The sequence below is a fragment of the Lonchura striata genome, chromosome 6 (assembly GCF_050655825.1).
Source record: "Lonchura striata isolate lonStrDom1 chromosome 6, ASM5065582v1, whole genome shotgun sequence".
Lineage (NCBI taxonomy): Eukaryota > Metazoa > Chordata > Aves > Passeriformes > Estrildidae > Lonchura > Lonchura striata.
In genome coordinates this window covers 3,220,282-3,243,930 of record NC_140708.1, presented here as the reverse complement: position 1 = coordinate 3,243,930, position 23,649 = coordinate 3,220,282, and the positions used below count along the sequence as shown (strand labels likewise).

Sequence of the window (23,649 nt, the reverse complement as noted above, 5' to 3'; positions counted from 1 at the left end):
ACTAAGTCCTCAGATAATCCTAGGAAAAAGCAATCTTCTCTGGGCAGCACTTGGCCCAGACCCATTTCCTGCCAATGCCAGATGCAGAGTGCAGATGCAATCAAAAACTTTGTGGAAGGCAAATTCCAAGTGAAGCTCAGCCTGTGTGGCTGGGACACAAAGTCCCTCAGAGGCACAGTCTTCTAATAAACTCCTGGGTGACCAAAGGCAGCTGCCTGACTCAGGAGCAGTGCCACAGAGTCAGTGCATAATGGGGAGAAGTGAGCAGCACTGAAATCTTCATAAGCTTCCCTTTTATAAATCCTTGTGCTTGTAAAATCAAATAAGAGTTACAAAATGTGTTACTAATATTCATGAGGTTGGAGAATTTTTTTTCTGTACAACTGTAAAATCCATTGCTAAAAAACAAACGTGACTCATTCCAGTTAACTTCACCAGCTTTGAGGTAAGGGAATTTTCCAGTATAAGTTTCAGACTGGCAGATTTCTGCACCAGCCACCTGCATCTTTGGGTAGCTCAGCTGAATAGTTCTCTGTTCATCTATTTTTAATGTGCAAAGCACATTACCAAAAGGAACAAAATGAAAATAGCAAACTATTATTTTAAAAGGCAGAAAACATCTCTGTCACAAAGTTCTATCAAATATTTCTCTCTTATTCTAAAATCCCCCTAAAGAACTTCTGCCCAAATATTTTAAAAAAAGGTTTGCAAATCAGATGCAACCTCTGTTTGACATCTGATTATGAAATTGGGTCAGATTTTTCAGCCCACCTGCTGTGCATACTAAATAACACAAACCCAGATTTTGAGAAAGCAGTACAAGAAATTACTTTTGCTTTAGTTATTCTCATGCAAATTCTAGTAGCCAAAGTTTTACACAAAGGTTTTCAAAGCAGATGGCTTTAGAGAGGAGCTTGTGAGAGGTAAAGTTAGCTAAGACAATTCTCTGTGGAACCACACAATGGTGTCTCCAAAGCCCTTGGCTTGTCCACCAGCTGTGCTGGCCCTTCTGCAGGTCTGCTCAGCACTCAGAACCAGTGGTGCAGGCAAACCCTGCCTGCCATCCCTGTGGGGCTCCAGTGGGCCTGGAGCAGGCTGCAGGTTCCCAGGAACAGCCCTAACGCCTGCCAGCAGCCCCTGACTGAGAGCAGGTTTTCAGCAGGGATCTCCTACCACCCAGAACTGCAGAACCACAAGAGCACTCCATAGTGACCCACCAGGTGGAGAAACCCAGCTCTTCCTCACCAACAGAAGGCACTGGAGCTGGGAATGCCAGCCCAGCAATATGTGAGCAAGCTGTCACTGCTCCTTTGCCAGCAAGCCTGTACAGAGAGCAGCACTCCTCACCAGGGGCAGCTTCTGACCTTTTGGTGCTTTATGGCTGCCAAACACCAAAACAGAATTTATGACTGCATAGTCACACTACTCAGAACCACTTCTGCCTTCAAACTCCTGACACTCTACAGGTGCCATCAGAGCCCTACATATGGGACAAGTCAGAGTCTGCACCTGGTTTTTGATTGCTATGTTCAGAGAGAATGCAGACATGACTAAGGGACTTGAAAGGAAAAAACTGGGGTTCACACCACATCCTGATGCATGACACACACCAGACACTGATCTGCCCAAGCAGCTAGATGATAACGAACAACTGACACAGGGATTATCTACAATCTGTCCTGACAACTTAATTGAGTCATTTAATTAGTAACAGCCATCAAATATTGCACTGGCACTGCTAGGAACTCCATCTATTCTTGGTGGATTACCTTTTTTGTCTGTATTTAATGTCTGAGATGAGATGTGATGATTCTTTGTGACCACCATCCTGCTAATGGCATGGTCTGGCCTGAGCAAAGGAACCAATCCTTGAAATTATCATAAAGGTACTCAGAATTGGTCAACAAGACATAGATGGATTTTTTTCAACAGAAAATTGCAATTAACAAAATTAATTTTAAAAATAGAAAAATATATACACAATATCTCACTAAAAAGTCTGGAATTAGTTGGATTAGACTACAATTTCTCATTACAATTTTAATACTCTATTGCCATTTTACAGATTTAATCAACATTTCAAATATCAATTTTGATAATCCATATTGATGAAGGTTTAATTACTAAGACAGCACGTGACAAAAACCAGTTAGAACAAAATATTCTAATTCAAATTGAAAATATGTCAAAAATGTCAAAAGTCCTTAATTGTTTTTTTCATTCTAATTCACACCAACATTTCTCAGATTCTTGAATTTCCATCTAAGTGGAAGTTCATGTTCCAGCATCGGGATCTGCCTAGAAGATGGAGCATGAGGCCTCAGAGTGTAAATGTCTCATTTTGCAAAGCAGCAGTATCTTATTATCCTTAACACACACAGGCCCATTAACACAGGTGGCTCACACAATCTTATCCTTCTCAAACACAGAGGGAAATCCTTTACTACCAGCACAGCCTTCCCCACCCTGCAGCTGCAGGCAGGAGGCACCAACGCCGGCCATGCAGGCCAAGGGACACCCAGTGCACCTGCACATCCTTGCTCCTTGCACACAGCTGGGCCTAGCTCTGAGCCTTCCCAGTTTGTCCTGTTTGCCACAGATTTCCCTCACCTGTTCAAAGGGCGAGACCTCTGAATAGAAACACACCCTGCCTTGTAAATTCTGTGCAAGTTTCCCTACAGAATTACATAAACCAAATGTATTTACTGCATTGTCTGTCCTATTATCATTTGTTTCAGAAGAATTCAGGCTCCATTCCCATTTTCCAGACAAGACCTGCTGGAAGCACTGCCAGTTCCACACCCATTTTGTGTGTTCCCCAAAGTCCTGTGGGCTCCTGCTAGACATGGGGTGTTTAATACTGCTTAACATCTCAGACTGCATGAAAAGAACCATCCTCTGCCTACTCATAGTACCGAAAATACTGCAAGCAGCTTCTTTTACCACAAGGCAACCTGACCCCATTTTGACCTGAAGGAAACATGGTGACCCAAAACAGCCATGCAGCAAGGGCTATGGATTGCTCTCTCCACAGCTGAAGTAAGGAAATAAACGTATTTGTATGGGTTCCAGCGAAGATCAAAGCCACTGAGTGTCACTGGCTGGCTCTAAAGAAATATCCCAACCAATCTGCCCTTCCCTCACTGCTCAGGATTTCTGTAAAGAAGAAATGCATTTTACCTGTACAAATCTGAAACGAATCCCACTGAAAGGCACCAAGTGGTGAGCAGGATGGGGCTTTAAGCACTCCTCGTCAAAAAGGCCACAAAGAGTCAGAAGAGCCCAGGGAGGCAGAGGTAGCCCAGGGAGGCAGAGATAGCCAAGAGAGTCAGGACAGCCCAGAGGCACAGATAGAGACCCCAGAGGCACAGATAGAGACCCCAGAGGCACAGATAGATAGCCCAGAGGCACAGACAGAGACCCCAGAGGCACAGACAGAGACCCCAGAGGCACAGACAGAGACCCCAGAGGCACAGACAGATGGCCCAGAGGCACAGACAGAGAGCCCAGAGGCACAGACAGAGAGCCCAGAGGCACAGACAGAGAGCCCAGAGGCACAGATAGCCCAGAGGCACAGATAGATAGCCCAGAGGCACAGATAGATAGCCCAGAGGCACAGACAGATAGCCCAGAGGCACAGATAGAGACCCCAGAGGCACAGATAGATAGCCCAGAGGCACAGATAGCCCAGAGGCACAGACAGATAGCCCAGAGGCACAGATAGATAGCCCAGAGGCACAGATAGAGACCCCAGAGGCACAGACAGATAGCCCAGAGGCACAGACAGAGACCCCAGAGGCACAGACAGAGACCCCAGAGGCACAGACAGATAGCCCAGAGGCACAGATAGCCCAGAGGCACAGACAGAGAGCCCAGAGGCACAGACAGATAGCCCAGAGGCACAGACAGATAGCCCAGAGGCACAGACAGATAGCCCAGAGGCACAGACAGAGAGCCCAGAGGCACAGACAGAGACCCCAGAGGCACAGACAGATAGCCCAGAGGCACAGACAGATAGCCCAGAGGCACAGAAAGCCCAGAGGCACAGACAGATAGCCCAGAGGCACAGATAGATAGCCCAGAGGCACAGACAGATAGCCCAGAGGCACAGATAGCCCAGAGGCACAGACAGATAGCCCAGAGGCACAGATAGAGACCCCAGAGGCACAGACAGAGAGCCCAGAGGCACAGACAGATAGCCCAGAGGCACAGACAGATAGCCCAGAGGCACAGACAGAGAGCCCAGAGGCACAGACAGATAGCCCAGAGGCACAGATAGCCCAGAGGCACAGATAGATTGCCCAGAGGCACAGACAGAGAGCCCAGAGGCACAGACAGAGACCCCAGAGGCACAGACAGAGAGCCCAGAGGCACAGACAGATAGCCCAGAGGCACAGACAGAGACCCCAGAGGCACAGACAGAGAGCCCAGAGGCACAGACAGATAGCCCAGAGGCACAGATAGATGGCCCAGAGGCAGAGGGGCTCCTGCTGCCCATCCAGGGACAGCAGGAAAGAGTGGAAAGGATAGCCTGGCTATCAAGAAACTGTCACTTCATATTTGGAATGTCTGTCCCAGATATTAGAGGAGTTAATATTAAGTTGACCAAGCAATGCTTTCTTGCCCTGAGAAATTTGTAGTCCTAAACTGAGGAATGGTTTCAGTTTGGACAATTCAATACATGAACAGCCAGCCTGAGTGCCACACAAATGTCACAACAGCAGTGCAACTAATACACATGACAAATATTCTAACAAGTGCAAACAGTAACACAACTTAGAAATAAAAAAACCTAGCATATATTGACATACTGCTTGGGAACGTAACAGAGTTCTTTTCCCTCAAGAATTACATGGTCATAAAATATAGTATGAAGGCCACTTAAAGTGAGAAATAAGTTAAAAAAAAGAAAACTTTTTCATTAGTATAAATATCAAACAATGTATGTACAGGATGTGATAGCTGAGGAAAAGAAACAATCTATTATTACTTCCATCACATCAGAAAATAACAATTTTTTATCAGTCAGGTATATACAGTAACCTTATTAAGAACCTTTACTGAGAACCGAATGATCAATATATCCCATGCTCCCCCTCCATTAAATTTATAAATCATATTAAGCCCTGCTCTTGCTTTTCAAGCTGTGTCTGGTATTAGTCTTCTGTTGTAATATCATTCAATTTTTAACCAACATTGTTCTTTAATTTACTTAAATAATTACACAGAGCCCATTCAGTAATGTAATAGGAAATACTTCATTCAGAAGAGTTTTATGAAATTATACTGTTCTGTAGAACTAAACAAAACAACCACTTCTCAATTCATGATAAAGTCCAAGAACCAAGTCTGACAAAGTATTGTATTTAAACATTAAACATAAATTTCACTCTTCTTTTAGATATATTCTTTTCTATTCACTTTTCTGTTAGAAATTTTTGGTTTAAATTCTTCTGTGTTTAGAGTTGTTTCTCTCAATATCCATTAGGATGTCTCTTCTCTCTGTGTGAACATATAATTTCTCCTACCACTAACAAAGAAGAGGGACTTGATTCCAGGAGAGCTTCTGCCAAAATTGCAGTAACATTTTGGCATCATTCAAAGGGTTTTTGTGAGATATATGAAAATGCTGTTGCGTTCCAACAAGTAGAAAACATCAATATGCTAGTTATTCAACTGAAGTGCAATGGTAGCTATATGGCGAACTGGTCTTTTGCCAGTTTAAATTATTCTTTGAAGAGATGATCATCCACTGCTCTTTGAACAACACAAACCCACCCCACAGAACAAAGGAAGGAAGGATGCGACAAGAACACCAGGAATTCTGTGCAGCATGCATTACATTTTCATGAGAACAGCTGCATTACACAGTGCAAAATAGACTCCAAATAGGGAATACTTCCTGCAATAAACAAACCATTTAAGTTTTAGCAAATTATTAAATCCCAAGGGAATCTGTCTGTATCTTTCAACTAATTTAATGATTTGCATGCAAAACTCAGCATGTGGGGCACATTTGGATTTGAGTCAGGTACTTTAAGGGACTCTGAGACCATAAAAATCAGCAAATGGATTAAAGCAGACTCAGTATAGGCTTTCCATCTCTGATAGCTATGCCTGGATTAGTCACTGGAATAATATTACTCATATTTTAAACTGATGCAGGCTGTGAATGTTAGGTTTTTAAATAATTTGAGAGCACTGTGCACAAAGCAACACCACTCCATAGAAACAAATTGTTTGAAATATAAAGAAGAATTTCTATTGCAACACGCCTGGGACTGAAATCAAAACCCTGTGATTAATATCCTCTTTTTTCAGCAGTAGTTTCCTATGCCCAAAGGGGCATTTTTGATGTTATGCCTTTAAATGATCAGCACACACCAAATAGCTTGAGGTGTGCTTTGCCTCAGCACAGCACCATGAAAGGACACAGTGGTAGCAGAGCAGGGGAACTGAGGGGTTGGGGGGGGGGGGGAAGAGGGGTATTGTTTGTGTTTTTAAACCATTCCTACGTGTGCTTTTACACAATTCCTATGGCTCTGGGACTTGGGATCACATGGGAATATCCCTGATGCTGTATCACTGACCACTGAATGCCTCAAAGTCCCTGGCACTCAGCTGCAAGTGCTGCAGTAGCAGCAGAGCAATGTGGCTGCACACCCCTGCACCAGCTGAAGAACATCCTGCCTTGACACACACCAAGCTAATAAAATTAAGCATGGCTGCATCTGCAGGAAGGGCTTTGCCAGCACTCTGCTGAGCCAGTGTCGTGGCTTTAGCTACCAGAACATCGTGGATTGTTTGACAGGATTCTGTCAGCTGCAGATATGACAGAAATATTAGGAGAAAAGCATCAAACACCAACTTTTGGTTGGGTTTTGTGTTTTGTTTTTTTTTTTAATTGGTGCCCCATTTTAATCTCAAGATACCTGTAATACAGAATACAAATGAAATGCATAGTTTGTCTTCAGCTCAGTTTCTACACACTAAATTTCGGGAAAATCAAGCTAGCAGAGTAAATAAGCCCTCCTCCTCACTTTCAGACACAAGTCCCTCTTCCCTTAAGAACTACAAGTCTTGTGGTCCTGGCTTATGACATCCCAGGGAAGGCCACTTCATCCAAAGACATGCAGGTGTCATCAGCTCATCCCATCAGGCAAGCCACAGCTCATGCAACACTTGGCTGAATCAGCCTTTGGACAGCCCAGAACAGTCACAATCCCAGCCCATGCAGCAGCAAAACTGTTTCAGTGTCAAGCACTGACAACTAATACTCTAAACTCAGAACCACAGAGTGTGGTTTCACTGTTTGCCTCAGCACCACCAGACTCTCCTCTTTCTGAAAGCCTCTTTTGGGATATATCACTTAAGGGAAGAGAGAGCATCAGGGCACCTCAGTGAAAAGCAGCCAAAGTGACAGTGTAGACTGCAAAGAAAAGCAAAGGTGAATGACATAATAGACTAATGGCAGCCAACATCAATATAACTGGAAGATGGAGAGCATACATAAATTATTAATATGGTCAGTAATAATGGTTCTTCCTCCTTAAGACAGAAATAGAGGGGAAAACTATAAACAAAGCAAGCAAGAAAGATTAAGATTTGGAAGATAAGAGAGACAAAGGGCAAAGCATAAAAAGGATGATGTCGACATCATCAGTTTACCAAGTTCCTTGGTATTTTCTAAACCCCCTCTCACTGGGCTTTTAATAACTACAGCTTTCACTAAATTTAAAACTTAGCCTTCATAGTTAGATGCACAAACTATATAAAATTTCCCAACTGCTCACATACTGAAAACTAAAACCAGCTAAAGATTGTATCAATAAAAATGCTTTCATTTTCTTAAGGTAAATTCATGACCTGTGGAGTTTGAGTTGGGTTCTGAATACTCAGAGTAGCTAATACTTCAACTTCTGGTTCATTCACTGTTGTTTATTCTGCTGCTGTTTTATTTCTCTGTAAACAAGTTTGATGAAAAGTAATGAGATTGCCTGTTATAGTACTTAGGGGATATGAAAATTGCCTGTTACATTAAAATAATTAGAGAAGAAAATAAGATCATATTAATCGCACTCTACAGAAGCCTACCCAAGGTATGTGAACCCATCCTCTGAGGAACACTAACAATGCTACTTAGAGCCCTCTGATGGCCCAAAAAGTTCAGCTATCAACTGAAACAGGAACAATTAATAAAAATCTGTGAAGATAACTGCAGTTGGTGTTGTAAATAAGTGGATATTGCAGCTGGAAGTCTCGAGTGGGTTTTGCTCACTATGAGAAATACCCCTGATTACCATGCACAGATCTTGCTCTCCCAAACACCAAGTGTGCCCCTGGGCTTGGGGAAGACTTGCTGCACAAGCAGGCCCCGGGCTCTTTAACTGAACAAGGCACCCTGATGTTCCACTAAGCCTGGCTTGGACAAGCTTTGAAGAACTCTAAATCACTGTTTGTTCTACTTTGTGATACAAGAGGTTTTGATTTAAGGGAGAGAGACCTCCCCTAACCATGAAATGTATCTATAATGTAAATCAAATTAATTTCATTGGTTTTCTTCTAAGCATTCTAGAACTTTCAGAGGAGAAGGGAAGGGGGTGCACTGGCCTCTTCCAGGGCTTGTTCACATGACTTACCAAGTGTGCATGTACAATATACACACATTAATTACGTATGTGGCTCAAACACACATTCTCTGAGACATCTCTGCAAATTCACTGTGTCTTTTTTAATGTGCTTTTATTCATACAATTCCCTTATATTTTAAGATAATCTATAGATTGCTAAATAGAGAATTATAACTAAGATACAGTATGATGCTCAGGTTCTCCAAGCTGCAACAAACTTACTAAGACAAAAGATAGCTCCCTTCTATCTGCAACAGAAGCTTGCTAGGCAATACTTCCATTTGAGTCTATCATTTATCCAGCATCCAAAGTAAAAGCTTTATCTGTGTTGATTCACTTTTAGTCCCACAAAGTTCAGTGCTGTTGTTTTTAAATGATACCTTGGTAATTATGCCTTCAGAGCCTTTCTGATAAACACCAAATTTTGCATACAAATTAAAAAGAAATGAGAAGCCTAAAAAGGTTAGTGCTTAGTTAGATATGGATCTAATTGTAATAACATTTTAGAGCTACTTTAAGATAATGTACACCTCTATTAAATATTATTAACTATATTTCAAGCAACTGAATGGATTAATCTTTATTTAGTCACACACTCTCATACCTACTTCCTTAATTTACTTTACTACATTAGAACTTCAAGGACTGCTATTAAAAGGAAATAAAAATCCAAAACTGTAGGTCGTTCAAATTAAAAACAAAACAAAACAAAACCGACCAACGAATAAAACCCACACAGACAAAGAAATCCACACAGACAAATTTAAAAAAAAAGAAAGGAGATATTTACTTTGTCAGGCAGAAGGGTATACTTGTTCATTTTTCTAACATTATTAGCAAGCATAAGTGTCTAACTGAAAAAATGTAATACATGCTCCTTTCAGAGTCAAGCACCCAATTAGAGCTAATCAAGATACAAGTTGTTCTCATCTCACAAATGTCACATTCATTGCAGGAAGTAAAGATCTTAAGTAAATATCACCCTGTACAAATTTTAGGAAAATTAACAACATGAAAGACAAAATGTCCAGCAACTAGGAAACCATGGCTCATTATGTCTTAGCCTGAACACCAGTGAACTGAATCAGTGGAATACAAAACCTTTTCCTTTGGCTTTCTCCTCTTTGTTATCATCTTAAAATTAGGAAGGGCTTAGCAGCTGTTAGCAGCTGTTTACTCTAGCATTTCAAAAACTGGCAAAGGTGACTGTCAAAATTAATATGTGCAAATTGCTGATTTTCTTTTTCAATTACTTCTACTTTATCAAATCTACATTGAAATAAAAAAATAGCCTGGCTTTCCCATGGAATCTATCAGTGGTTGAATGCTCTCTACATTCACTTCTCATCCTCAGAAAATATCACTTTACTGCTCAAGTTTTCACCATTCATAGCAAAGCTTCAGAAGTTCTGGTCTTTTTTTGTCAAGGTGATTTTTAGTTTTTAATGCCACCCTTTCTTTCCCAGGGAATGTGCTGCATCATGAATTACTGAAAAGTCACGTTGAACACTGAACAGGAAAGATAACTATTACAGATGGACTATAATTCCAATCATGCACTTAGTAAAGATTTTTTAATATCAACATAAGCCTAGACACAGCAGCTACTTCAGTAAGAGATCATTTTGTTTGTACTGCCATGGAACCAATGGGTCCTTCCCTTAAGAGTGGCTCAAGTGATGGTTGAAAATACTTAAAAGAATTTCAGGTTCCTCATCTGCCCTTTGCTTCCTCACTCTGGTCTTTCTATGCCAGGAATGTGCAATTTAGTCTGACAGAGCAGTGAAGGCTGGGCACAAAGCACCTGTTTGGATTCAGCTGCATTGTTTCTCACATTGTGGGACCCCAAGTTAACCACAGATGAACATGTTAGAATAGAAAAATTGCCAAAGCCAAGCAGGACACACGAGACATCCCATGACTATGCAGCAGAAAAAAAAGCAAGAGTTCCTCAGTACTGGAAATTCTTTCATCCTTTTGAAAACACAATTCTCCCTCACCAAGAGGCCATTAACATTTGTGTGAAGAACAATTCTGCTGTTCAGTGAAAGCTATTCTTGCTGCTTATACTTTTGGTAGGTTTTTAATTACAGCCTGAACTGAGTAGAAAATGAGTTTGAGAGAAGCAGGAAAAAGCCTGAAAAAATCTTTCCCTTTGCATTCAACTCCTCCATGCCACTGACAGGAAAGCTGGCGGAGTTGATGCCTGTCCTTGGGACATCTCATGTGAAGCTCTCACCAGCAGATCCAACAATACACTGCCCTTTACCAGGCCTGCAGCACTGGGACTTGGAAAGGTTGAAATAGATAAACATGAAAGAACCACCTAGGAATTAAGAGGTTTGAAGGAAAACAATGGTCTTTAAGAGTGACTAGAGATTCCCACAGCCATCTTTTTTCAGCATTTTCAAGGGACAACAACTCAGCCCAAGGCACTCACTGCCTTACAGTGTGGCCTCCTCACAGTGTATGCAAATTACCACAAAAAGTAACTTCTGGTAACTTTACCTCCACAGCTGAATTACTTCTGGGTAAGAGGGATCTGAACTCTAAATCCATGACCATCATAAAATTGGCTGTAACAGATTTATCTATTCCTTTTAAACAAAAGTTTCAGTATCTCCCTTGTTTCACAGCACAGCAGTTTTAAGGGCTTGAAGAAGCAGACTATGAAAGAAAAGGGGCAAGATGATAATCAGATAAGTATTTTCTTTTCATAACTGGCTATCAGACAGCTCTAGGGCATTATAGAGAGAAATTAAGGGACTTGTCACATGCAAGACCTGCCTAAATCACAGGGAGAACTTAAATGCAGGGGAACAGAGGCAGGAGACATAAATGGTACAAAGCATCATAGCTCTGTCCTAAGACTCCTTAAGGAAAAAAAAGTCACAAACTGATGGATGGTGAAGTATCAGCTTTGTTTTGAGGTTCATTTGAATAACAAGAATCTTTCCATGGCCACAAATAAAGCATTTCGTTTTGTTTTGTGTACATAAAAGCTGTATAGTTCCCTGGTATGTATTATAAGGGCTTGCTTACTTTTTTAATTGAATGCAACACCAAAACTGAGCATGAAACAGCTGAAATTCTCACATATTTGCCATATGCTGATATACCACATTCCCATGACTATTCTGTATATGACTCATTACACTGTAATTCTGTACATTTTCAGAATAACACATCACAGCTCTATCACTTCCATTGCTTCCATCCTTTAGCTCATTTCATTCTCCTGTTTCAGTGTGGTTTATGTTCATCCCTCCTCTTCATGATCATCTGTTTTTCACCTCTGTCATCTTCACAGAAAATACTCCATTGCCCTATTGTAATTTCCTATCACAATATTCTCAAGCCACCCAGAACTGTGGCTGTCCCCTTATGCCTTTATTTTCCAAGTTTTCATTCTCAGGATTCTATGGCTGAGTCTTGAAATTGCCCCAAGAGGTTTGAACACCCCATGTCCATGAAATTTAAAAAATACCAAAATCCTTAGGCTGAAAATATTGCCACTAATTCTAAATACAATACATTCAGAAAAAAAATGCAATCTTGTGTCTTATGAAAGTGCAGTCAAGGTCAAGCAATCAGGTAGGAACACAGGCACAATAGCAGAAGTTTAATAAACGCTGTAAGGCCTTTGCAAGAACCTTTCCCACCTTTGCCAACTGCTGAGATATTCATCTGGAGCTAGGAGTGTTCCTCCCCAGCCAGTTCACATCTGCTTAGAAGCAAATACACTTCTGCAGGCTAGAGAAAATAACCCATTTCCTGCAAATCCCTGTAATTGCTACAGAGAGACCAGACCCAAATTGTCTGCCTCCTCTTTTTTAAAAATAAAAAAAAAGGAGCTTTCCTTTTAGTCTGTGGTAACCTTTCAGCTGCCAGTGATGATCAAAAGAAAAATGAAGAAAAAAAAAATCAACATTCCAAACACTGGACTTCATTCTTTTCATGACTGAACAGAATTATTTAAAAAAATATTCTGGTTTGCCATACAGTTTTGTAAATACAATCATTCAGCTGCACTTTCTATGTAAAGTAAATCTAAAGCTTTACACTTCCCAGCTGAAAAGACAGAGGGTTGCTGGAACTTCCCCCTCACTGCACAGAAATTTAATACTATGCAATGAAATTCAGCTTGCAGAATAGATGCTCCTTGAATAGAAACTGCAATTTTAAGGCTTCTGAACTGTAAATCTAATATAAGCTAGGGCGTCCTGATGCTCATCTGAAGCTGAACTCCAGACAATATGAAGCTCACATATTGCTGGTAATTAAAAACTGCAGTGGGTTTTACTCCAGAATGCTGCCAGAGATGACAACTACTACAATTGCTGTGATATTATTAGATTATTTATTCATTTCAAAGAACAGGACATTCTTTATAACTAGAAATTTTTTTGACACACATCCCACAAGGAATGAAAACAGGAAGGAAAGCTGCAAAGGAGGAAATACAAATAGGGAGGATCCCTGTTCAGTAACAATGCCAGGAGAGATGAGGTCTCCTTCCCCAAGCACTTCAATAGTAGGAAGCCTCTCACCTGTATTTCCAGGTATCACACTCACTGACAAATTCAAGCCACTTACTTGAAAAAGCATTTACATTTTATGTGCAATATTCCATGACAGAGTGATTATAGCTGAGGTTAACTACATTCTAAAGATAATTTAACTTGAATCACATCTTAACCTTCTCAAACACATTCAAGCATGTACGTAGCCCTGGGCTTCGAGATCCAAGGTGATGGAGGTCAGGGTTAAAAACACGCTGGAGAAGAGCAGGGTGTGGGTGGAGAGCACTGGGCAGAGGGATACAGAGAGCAGACACTCTGGTTTTCCAACACCCAATTCAGGCAAGAACCATCGGGTAATGCCACTTGGTGCTTTTCCCCTCTGTTTCTGCCCTAGATCCCACTGTCCATGAACGTGTCAACGTTTCTGGCCTACGAGCAGCCCACGCTGAGCTACTGCGGGGTGCACCACGAGCTGCTGGCCCACAAGCCCTACGAGGCCGGCGGGCAGGAGGAGGCAGCGGGCGCCGGCCTGGAGGCCGAGCTGGACCTGAGCACAATCACCACGGCGGCACGGATCCAGGAGCACGGGCAGCAGCTGCCCTAGGGGCTGCTGCACGGGCTGCCAGGGCTGCAGCCAAACCGACGGCAAGCGACGGACACGCGGGAGCAGACAATTCTATGGAGTGTGGGATCCCTGTGCAAATTAAAAGTCAATCACAAAGATTAATTGTTTCCAGTCTACAATTTGTAATTAGTTCAGTTGTGCAGTATTTTTTTGACTTTAGAGTATGACCCTTGAAAGTTAATCTTTTTCAAAACTCATCCTACCTACCTGTATAAACTGTACAGATGTAATGTATTTTTCATATTGTAAAGTTTCAATTACCAAGAACAACTGGTATGTACAGTGCCATAATTTAATTACATCTTACTTTACAAGCTTCAGTTTCTAAGGCTTCAAATTAACAAAAGTTATTTCTTGTGTTATTAAGTTACTCTGTTTTGTAGGGATCATTTTGTTACTGCTTTTGTGCCCAGACAACTTTAATCTAAAATTCTGTCCTTTGCAGAATATGCACCATTTTTACTGTGTTTAATGTGTAGAATTTTATCTACTGGTTCCAGAGGGAGGGTTTAACTATTCGAACTTCTAAGAAATATCTGAAATATATAGCCAAGTTTTCCTAGCAATGAAAATTTTAAGAAAATAATAATTCTCCTCAAACTTACCTGTTGCCTTGAAATACAGTCTTATTTTTAACAACAAAGCTTGGTTATGCAACTGTTAGTCAAGGCTGATGGTATTTTATTAAGTCTCACTGTTCTGCAAGACAATACAAGACAGGACACTTCAACAGGCAGCTACAAAATCTGCTGTGAGAGTCTGCCAAATCAGGCATTTGTATTTCTGCTTAAAGACAAAGGTGTCCAAAACCTACTTCTGTCACAGACAGCTGCTGTGGCAACAGAAGTGGCAACAGAAACAAATCCCTATACTACTCCTAGAATGTAAAATGTCATGCAAAAGAAACATTCACTTGCTGAAAAATCTAGTCATTCGGAACAAATACTTAAAGTTTACAGTCCTTTGACATTATGATAAATCAAACAAAGAAAAAAAACCCAAAACCTTTAAAGAAAAAGAAATTAATGTAGTATTAAGTCTTCAATTAATGTAGTATTAAGTCTTCAATTACTACATTGCTTATTTGTCTGTCATTTAATATCTGGATTGAAGCATTTTTATACCCCATTCTTTTGCTTTAAAACTTCAAGGTTTCTCAATACAGTATGAGAGTAACTTTTTATACCACTACACACTACCCTGTAATCATAAAAGATTACAGAAATTAGGAAGACATTATATCATGCTGACTCTGTGAAAAACAGAATGGGAACACAAGCCTTCCAAAATATAGGAAAAAGAGTTTCATATGGTGAAGCAACTTTTTTATAATAAAGAGAAATTATATAACCACTAATCTATTTTTCTGGATCTTTATCCTACCATATTTTCATGTAGCTACAAAGCGGAAGACCAAATTTTAAAATTAGAGGGCAACTGTTTGTACAAAACAAGGCAAAGAGAATGAAAATTAGGTTCAAAAATTGGTAACAAATCAATCTGTATTCAGTACCTGTTAAGTGGAAACAATGTGTCAAAAGATTATAATACATTGCACTGCTTATTTATTAGCACTTAGATTTTGTAACATATTTTGCATAAATTATTTCTTCTTCAAAACATTGTCTTTTTACACCCTCACACTTCAGTTCTGTATTTCTTCACTACACTGGTTCTTGACTCTGTGGTTGCCTTCCACAGTGCTGGAATTTTCCTACACACAGCTTGAAAATATATTTTGCTAATTGTCCACTGCCAACAAACATTCAGGAGTCACTCTGGGGCTCAGTGGCATTCGGACTGCAGAAAGAAATTACCTGAATCACTCCACAGCTGGTTTTCAGGTGTAATGTTTTGGCATTCTGGCTCCTGGAGCAGGTCTGAGCTGGAAGGAGCAAATACCACCCTCCCAAAAGGCCGTTTCAGTTGTTCTTACTCTGTCCTTCCTACTCTGTACTTCGACCCACTGTCCTCGAATATTTGCAGTGTGTGAACATGGTCCTGGCACAAAGGAGCTACTCAAAATGCCCAAGTGTTCAAAAGTTCCATTCCCAGCATTGGACCCTGGAGAGCTTAGACTGAGGAACATGAGAAAATATTTTCTTATGCAGAGACACAAGAAGTTTTGGATGTATCTGATTAAAGAGGCATGGCTGGGTAGATATTCACATACACATCAACATTTCCCCTTTTCTCTTCCTCAATCGTGAATCAAAGACCCCCAGTTCCAGATGTCACAGGACAAATGGCAGAAGCAGAGTCACAGAATTAGCCCCTGACAGACTCCTCATACTCTCACAATCACTTCCCAGGCATCTGAAACACCAGGCTCTCTGTAACTCCAGCAGGCCACTCCAGTGCTCTGCAAGATGGATCCAACATCCAGGGCCCAGAGCAGCAGGGGGTGTGTGCTCACCCCAATCCCAGACTCTAAAACATGCCTTTCTGTACATATTCAGTGGACACTTTTTTTAAATGGACTACCTCAGCCTGAAACTTGTTATTCTCAGTAAGACAGGTGTCCTGAAGAAAGCTAGATGGCAGGTAGGTACCTTCTCTAAAAGATACTCACGATGAAAAAATCTAGGTTAGGCTAACCCAGAAAAAGACCCACTCCTGAATTCTGACCTTAGCCTATGTACACCTGCTTGCCAACAGATTTTTGCCAGCTGTGTTCTGATTCTGGCTGCACAGGAACAGGAAATGCTTTAGTTCCATGGATAAAACAGATCAGTATCCCTAACAAAGTCCCAGCCTCCTAGCTAAGTTAGCAAGGAGAAAGGAGCCTGTGGGTTCAAGTATTTATTAAGAGGGGGTCACTCTCATGTATCGTTTCCCTTTGCAGTGAGAGCCACTCACCAAGAACAGAGGTAGGCAATGGCCTCCACCTCTGTCTCAGTTAAGTGACACCAGCAGACCCTAGCAGGTCCTTTTACCAAGAAAAGGCTGGGGGAAGTCATTACATTTGCAAAATAAAGACAATACAGAGAAACAATATAACCTCTAGAAATTAAAAACCCAAGACAATTTTAAAAATAAACCTAGCTCCAAGCAAAATTCCCACCATCATCCATCAGTGGATCATGCTTGTCCAGCAATGCACAGGGCTGAAACACCCATTATCAAAGCAAGCCCAAGTATCTGACTGGAGGTCCTTAGGGAAGGGGGGTGTATAGAAAGATTAATGACTAATTTGACAAATTCCTGCATGTATCTCAAGATAGTGAATAATTAAAAAAAAAACAAAAAACATCTAAACAAGAAAGCAAATGACTGCTTCAATTAAAAAGTTATTAAAATCTGCAGTACAAACTATTCTCAAGTGGTCTGAGAGACACCTCTAACATAAAAATCCATTAAATATACACAGTTTCCAGATAGACATCACAAACATCAGACTTCTTTTGGAAGCACACAACCAATGGAAAATGCCAGCCTCAGAAGCTGTGTACTAGGCTTGCTCTACTCAGTCCTTTCATTTCTCTCTCTCTCAAGGCATGTTTTATCTCTTATTATTTCCATCCTCAGACTGGACATGAGAACAGCAATTGTGGAAAAAAACGTAACATGAAGGCTAAAAAAAACAAAACGGAAGTGCAAGGGCAACACTATGACCTAAGAAGTAAGGCAGGATACAGTGTCACTGGACTGCAACAAATTCTTGATTTTGCTACACTAGCAATGAAGGTCATCAAAATTAGTGAATGTTAATTAATTATATGATCATCTACAGTGTCACAGACAAGCAGCTGGATCCAGTTCCCAGCTGTGGTAGAAAAGATGGTCTGCTGAACAGGTGAGAAGTTTCACAGCTTAATTCATGTCCTGCAGCCTGATCCTCCTCTCGTGAGGGAAAGGTCTTTCTGCTCCACAGTTTTGTACAGGTCCGAGGGCCTGGGCTTCCTAAAGGCAAATCTAACCAGTAAAAGTTAGTTTAATAATGGCTTTACTTGGTCACATCAGAGCTACACCCAGCCTCGATAACGTGCCTGGCACAGCAGCTGAAAGAAGCCCAAGGAAGAACTGAAGCCTGGGGCAAGCACACAGCGGTCATTCCCTGGAAAGCCCGCACAGATCCCAACGCTCTGTAGGTCAGGCACTTCCTCAGCCAAACGTGGCGCGCCCAGTCCCTCTCTGAATGGGCACACAGCTTCTCTGAGGCCACAGCAATGGGTTACACTCACAACTGCTGCAGCAAGGAAAGCTGCCTCTTCTCCTGGTTCTGGTAGGAATGAATAATCTCCATTTTCGACCCAGAAACACGACTCTCACCTAATTAGTAATGACACACTGCCAACTTCCAGGGAGCACAATTAGCATCCCCTCAGCGTCCCAGAGGGCAGGCACCATCTGAAACCCTGAGATTTCTCTGAGGGAGGGTGGGGAGTGTGTATCTTATAATCAAGATTCAGCTAACCAGAAAGGAGAAATGCTTTTTCCCAGGTGTCTCAAGTCCATCACAACAGTAAACAAAAAATAAACCTGCTTGTCAGAAGTACTGCAAACATTTTTCAACACAGATAGATACTTATGAAGTTCTAACAGGTACAAGTTTGACCATAATGATCCATACTTAAAAGCAGATGTTCCTTAAATTCCTCAAAACAATTCTAATATTTGAGTGAATTAATAGCTCTATTATAAAATAACAAGGCCAGGTTCCATTTTATTGTTCTACCTAATTAGAAAACCTGATTAATTTCAGTTATAAAGTTTCAGAATAAGGTGAATATAATCAGAGTTCATGATTAATGTTATTCTAATGAATCCCCAAGAAATGAACATTTTACCACTAGAACTTTGCCAAGATATTTTATGTAAGCTGAAGTGCAGCGTGTACAAGTGTGAAAATCCCACATGGCACGGAGCTTCTATTCTACTTGATCACCATCAACCTGGTATGCAAATAACCCACTCTAGGAACTGCCTCATTAGATAGCAACCACAGAGGAGCTCCTGTTGTGGGACAGCAAATGAGCCAGTGACACACAGCTCACACGCCCAGCCCTCTGACAGTAAAGCTCCCACACATTCCTGACAGGAGACACTTCAAAGTCCCACCCCGACAGATGTAACACTAATAATACACAAATGAGCATTAATTAGTGCTGCATTCATATAGCATTGGTTTGGATTAACGTGTGATTATTGCCTTCTTAATTGCCTTAGGTCAGCTGACGTGACCAGGACGGATGGTCTCCTAATAAACACCAGAAGAATTCAGTGTGCAGTTACACAAGGGTATGTTTCTTCCAGCTTTCACAGAGAGTATTTCCCACTTTGTAATCCCTAAGAAACAGACTTTTTAAGGTGGATGCGTTTCAGCAATGCTTCTATCTACAATCTAATCACAGAGTGAGTGCTTCATTGAAAGATATTTCAAAGCCCAATAATTTAAACATTGTTATACACTAATTCTGTATTTCTTAGCAAAACCTCATCAACTTTTGCTGAGAATACTCATTAAAAAAAAATTATGTGTCTCTGCAGCACTGTGCTCTTCAATAATTTCAGTAGTTTTATACAAGAATGTGTCATAAATGAGGCATGGAAAGCCATTAACTGAACAATTCATATTGAATAGTTTGTTGTAATTTATGCTTTCAAAAGAAATAATGAAAGTGATTTATTTTTCTAGTAATAATGATGCACCTCCCTTTTACGTCTTGCTGTTGGTAACTTTACTTTTAAAGAACCTGTAAACTTGCACAATTAGTCCAGCCTCTACTACCCAAAAGCCTTATCCTCATTGTCAGGAAAGGAAAAAATATAGCTATCAATGGTGTATCTAAATATGCAAATAGGATTCATGAACAAGATTTATTTTTGTCTTCTGCTTCAGCATTACCTAGACAGTTCATACTTCTCTTTGCCTTCTGCACTCTAGCTCTCCAAAGTCTAGCTGTCACAAGTGAGACTGCCAGCAGTAAAACAGAACTATTCATACTGAGATCCTGGATGGAAATGCCTCTCAGGTATCACCTCCAGAGCTGAGAAGCTTTGCTGCCAACAAGCACATGCTGTAGCTGCTCTGACTCCTTTTCTTCATCACTAGCTCTTGCAAATATAGATTCATAAATATAATAATGCTAGATTATGCTAATAAAAATCAACCTTTTTTTTTTTTTAATTCTACCACTACACAAGGTGATGTAAAGTTTCGGGTTTTTTACAATCTGTTTGCAGACTAAAGCTGTGAAGAGATATGGTTAACAAATGTCAGTATGAACTTCCCCACTTCCACCTTCATCTAGTAATTATAATAGAAACTTGAGAAGTTTCTGGAAAGAAGGAACATGTTGCCCTACCCATCTCAAAGCAAAAACAACTTATATATAGGTGTATAGGTGTGTCCCATTCCGCCGAGCCAGAGTCACGGAAGATTCTTTTGATAGATTTATTGGACATAAATAAAATGCAAACGCAGCAATATTATATCTGAAAACCATTTCTTGGTAAAAAAAAGATAAGTGCTCCTACTAAAAAGGGACAGGACAAGGCGCAGAGAGAGGAAAAAGAGGGGAGGGGAAAGAAACAGAAGACGGGGACAGTGTAACCACAAGAAACCCCACTCTGTGTCAACAACAGCTTAGCAGGTGGAGCGAGAACAGGCGGCAGCATCCAGGAGGCACAGCAAGGACAGGCGGCTGTGCCCGGGAATCACAGCAGGGACAGGCAGGGACAGGCAGCTGTGCCCAGGAATCATGGAAGGGACAGGCAGGGACAGGCAGCTGTGCCCAGGAAGCACAGCAGGGACAGGCAGGGACAGGCAGCTGTGCCCAGGAATCCTGGAAGGGACAGGCAGGGACAGGCAGCTGTGCCCAGGAATCATGGAAGGGACAGGCAGGGACAGGCAGCTGTGCCCAGGAAGCACAGCAGGGACAGGCAGCTGTGCCTGGGAATCACAGCAGGGACAGGCAGGGACAGGCACCTGTGCCCAGGAAGCACAGCAGGGACAGGCAGGGACAGGCAGGGACAGGCAGGGACAGGCAGGGACAGGCAGGGACAGGAGGCTGTGCCCAGGAAGCACAGCAGGGACAGGCAGCTGTGCCTAGGAATCACAGCAGGGACAGGCAGGGACAGGCAGCTGTGCCCAGGAAGCACAGCAGGGACAGGCAGGGACAGGAAGCAGTGCCCACAGGGCACAAGGCCATGGCAGCAGTGAGCAGGAACAGGCAGGGAAGCAGGAGCACAGGGAATAAAGGGAGCAGACCTCCCAGCCAGCTGTCACAGCCAGCTGGTTCCACGTGCTAGGGTCCCTCCCCAGCTGCACTTGCCGGGCATCCATGAGTGTGTTTGTGTGTGTGTGTGTGTGCGTGTGTGTGTGTGCGTGTGTGTGGGAACACTCACAGCCCGACCCTGGAGGCTCTCTCTGCCCTGACTGCCTGCCAGGTGATGCCTCTCTCCTGGGACAGGGATGCCAGCACAGTCACAGTCTTTACAGCAATCTTTCACCTCACGTGTAACTTATGTTGAGGAACAGATAAAAACCAGATAGTCCTTCTCAAGGTGCTTCTCTAACTTCTTAAAACTCCTTCAGTCTCTGGGGAACACAGCATCTACATCAATGGAATGGAATTTGTGAACCCGAGTGGGAATTAACATCATTGTCTAATCAATAATTATATTGTATTGTCTAATGCAATAATTATACTTGTGTATATTGTGTAATTGTATAATCCTATCTCCTGCCTGGCTTAAACAGTCACTTCAATACTGCCTTCTTCCTGAAACTTTCTTCCATTTCTTTATTTCTCGGAATGCCTCCTTGAATCTACAAAGAGTCTCACTGAAGATAGCTGGATCCCAAAGGGGCAGGAAGACCTGCCTGTGATCTGTACTGCAGAACCCATCCAGTCTCCTCACATACCTTGGCACTCATTCACTCTTTTCTTCCCTACCTACATGCATTTTAAGGCTTAAAACCTTTACTTTAGCAATGACGTTAAAATACCCACTGAATAAAGAAATTATTTCAGATCAGTTATACTGCTAAATTACATTCTAGGATTCCTTCTTGTAATATTGCAAACATCTTACTATAAACCAGAATTATTTTTTGAAAAAAAGTTTTAGCTCTTGGTTTGGTTGTTTTGTTGGTTTTTTTTTTTTTTTGCTTCCCTGTTTTGAGAGTTTGTGTGTTTTCCCTTTACAAAATAAGGAGGAAGGAAGGGAATTTATGCAGAGGCACTGTTAATGCCACAGAAAATAAAATAGTTACCCAAAAAAAGATTCACACTGTTAGCTAAAATTTGAAGATTTAAATGCAGAAATAATTCAGCATTATTCCTGAGAGAGGATATAAAGAAAAGGGGATATAAATGCAACTAAGTTATGCTTCAGGAATGAAAAAAAAAAAGTGTTTTCAAAATTTACAGGGACTTTGAAGATAAGTTATCTAAGGCTGGCTTTTAAAGGGGGCACAGGCTAATAAGGCACAACACAAAACAGAAGATGAGAAGGATTAAATTTAAGTCTGGACTGGATATACACAGGCAAACTACCAGAGAATGGAATCTGCCTTTCCAAAAGTGAAAACCATTTCCATTTTCTTTAGTACCAAGTATCTGCTGCACACGTCAGTAACCAGTAGCATAGTATCTGAATGTAAATCATTAACAGGGATAGAAAAGTTGGCTTTACACACATGAGCTAAAAGTAAGTGACCCCAGAAAAAAAAAGGAAGACAGACCCAGATCTGCAAAACTTCTCAGGGAGGCAAATGAATACAAAGAAGCTCTAGTAGACCTACATTACACCCTCAATCAAGTGCTCTTATGTTAAAAATAACATTGCTACTGGCCTCTTTCACCTAGGAGGACTTCAAAGAAACCAAGGGAAGTAGAAAAGTAAATCAAAGGCAGAATTATTAATAAATAACAATATATATAAAGACACCAAAGTACTGCCCATATGAATATTAATTAAATTAGATGTGAAGACATGCAATGCTGCCCACTGAGAGCTGATCACTGGTCTGCTGCAGTGGTGTATTTTTCCATTAACATCACAGTTTTCTGGACTATCAGTTAATAAAGTTAACATTGAAAAATAATTTAAAAATAAGAAAGCATCATAAATACAAAATCTTTATTACAGATATTGCAGCATCAGTCGTTAGCTAAGGCGAAATAGCAGGAGCTGCTTAGTAAATTCAGTGTGTGACTGAAGGGATTAAGCACATCAGCAAAGAGGGGAAATGGAGGAATTCCCTATAACAACCCTTGGGAACCCAACAGTTACTTCTCACCTAAAACCAGTATCTCCATTAGAGCTGTCCAAAAATAAATCAGCATTTCACTGAAAATCATCTTCAGGAAAAACACCCAAGAAGGAAAAATTCATTCTGCCTTAACGGGAGAAGGGACAGATGTGTAAAATTGAAAAAAAAGTAGGGAAAATCATAGAGATGCTGATGGAAAAGGGAAATCCCAACGATTCAATGAAGACAGACTTGACAGAACTGTAACTTTCATCATGGTAATGGATTAAGGAAGGAATGAAAATGGCAGAGAACAAACCCAGTTGCTCCTTCACAATGGTTGGTCTGAAAATAAATTGAATCCCCTGGGGCAGGGGAGTGAAAAAACAACATCCCCATCCAAATATGCCTGGGCTGTAAAAAAAAGGTATTTGTTACATCAGGACAGCACAGTGACAATAGAGACAGACAGCACCATTCGCATTGATGTTATCACTTCAGCTGGAATACTTCCTTCTGTTTGGACATCTCAAGGTAGATCCATTCTTTTCCTTCTGTCTAAAAGAGCTTTTAATTTGCAGCAAAAATTTGCAAAAAATTAGGTTTAAAAAATGCATTTTTGCCTCCAGCAAAACTACACCAAACTCTATAGTTCTGCTCCCAAAATTT

The 23,649-nt window shown here is 41.2% G+C and overlaps 2 protein-coding genes across 13 annotated transcripts in view; one reads left to right on the top strand and one right to left on the bottom strand.

The window, feature by feature from the left end:
• LRRTM3 (leucine rich repeat transmembrane neuronal 3) overlaps positions 1-15,135 on the top strand; it is an 80,537-nt gene extending 65,402 nt beyond the window's left edge. For 2 of the 5 annotated variants that reach the window (XM_021529026.3, XM_031505161.1), the window contains one exon: positions 13,548-15,135. In XM_021529026.3, the coding sequence (XP_021384701.1) occupies positions 13,548-13,757 (210 nt within the window). In that variant the 3' untranslated portion in view covers positions 13,758-15,135. Of the gene's footprint in view, positions 1-2,738; positions 2,859-13,547 lie in introns of those variants that run through there. The other 3 variants (XM_085583123.1, XM_021529028.4, XM_021529027.4) reach the window with 3 other exon arrangements.
• Positions 1-23,649, bottom strand: part of CTNNA3 (catenin alpha 3) — a 426,948-nt gene that overhangs the window by 289,172 nt on the left and 114,127 nt on the right. The window lies entirely within an intron of this gene.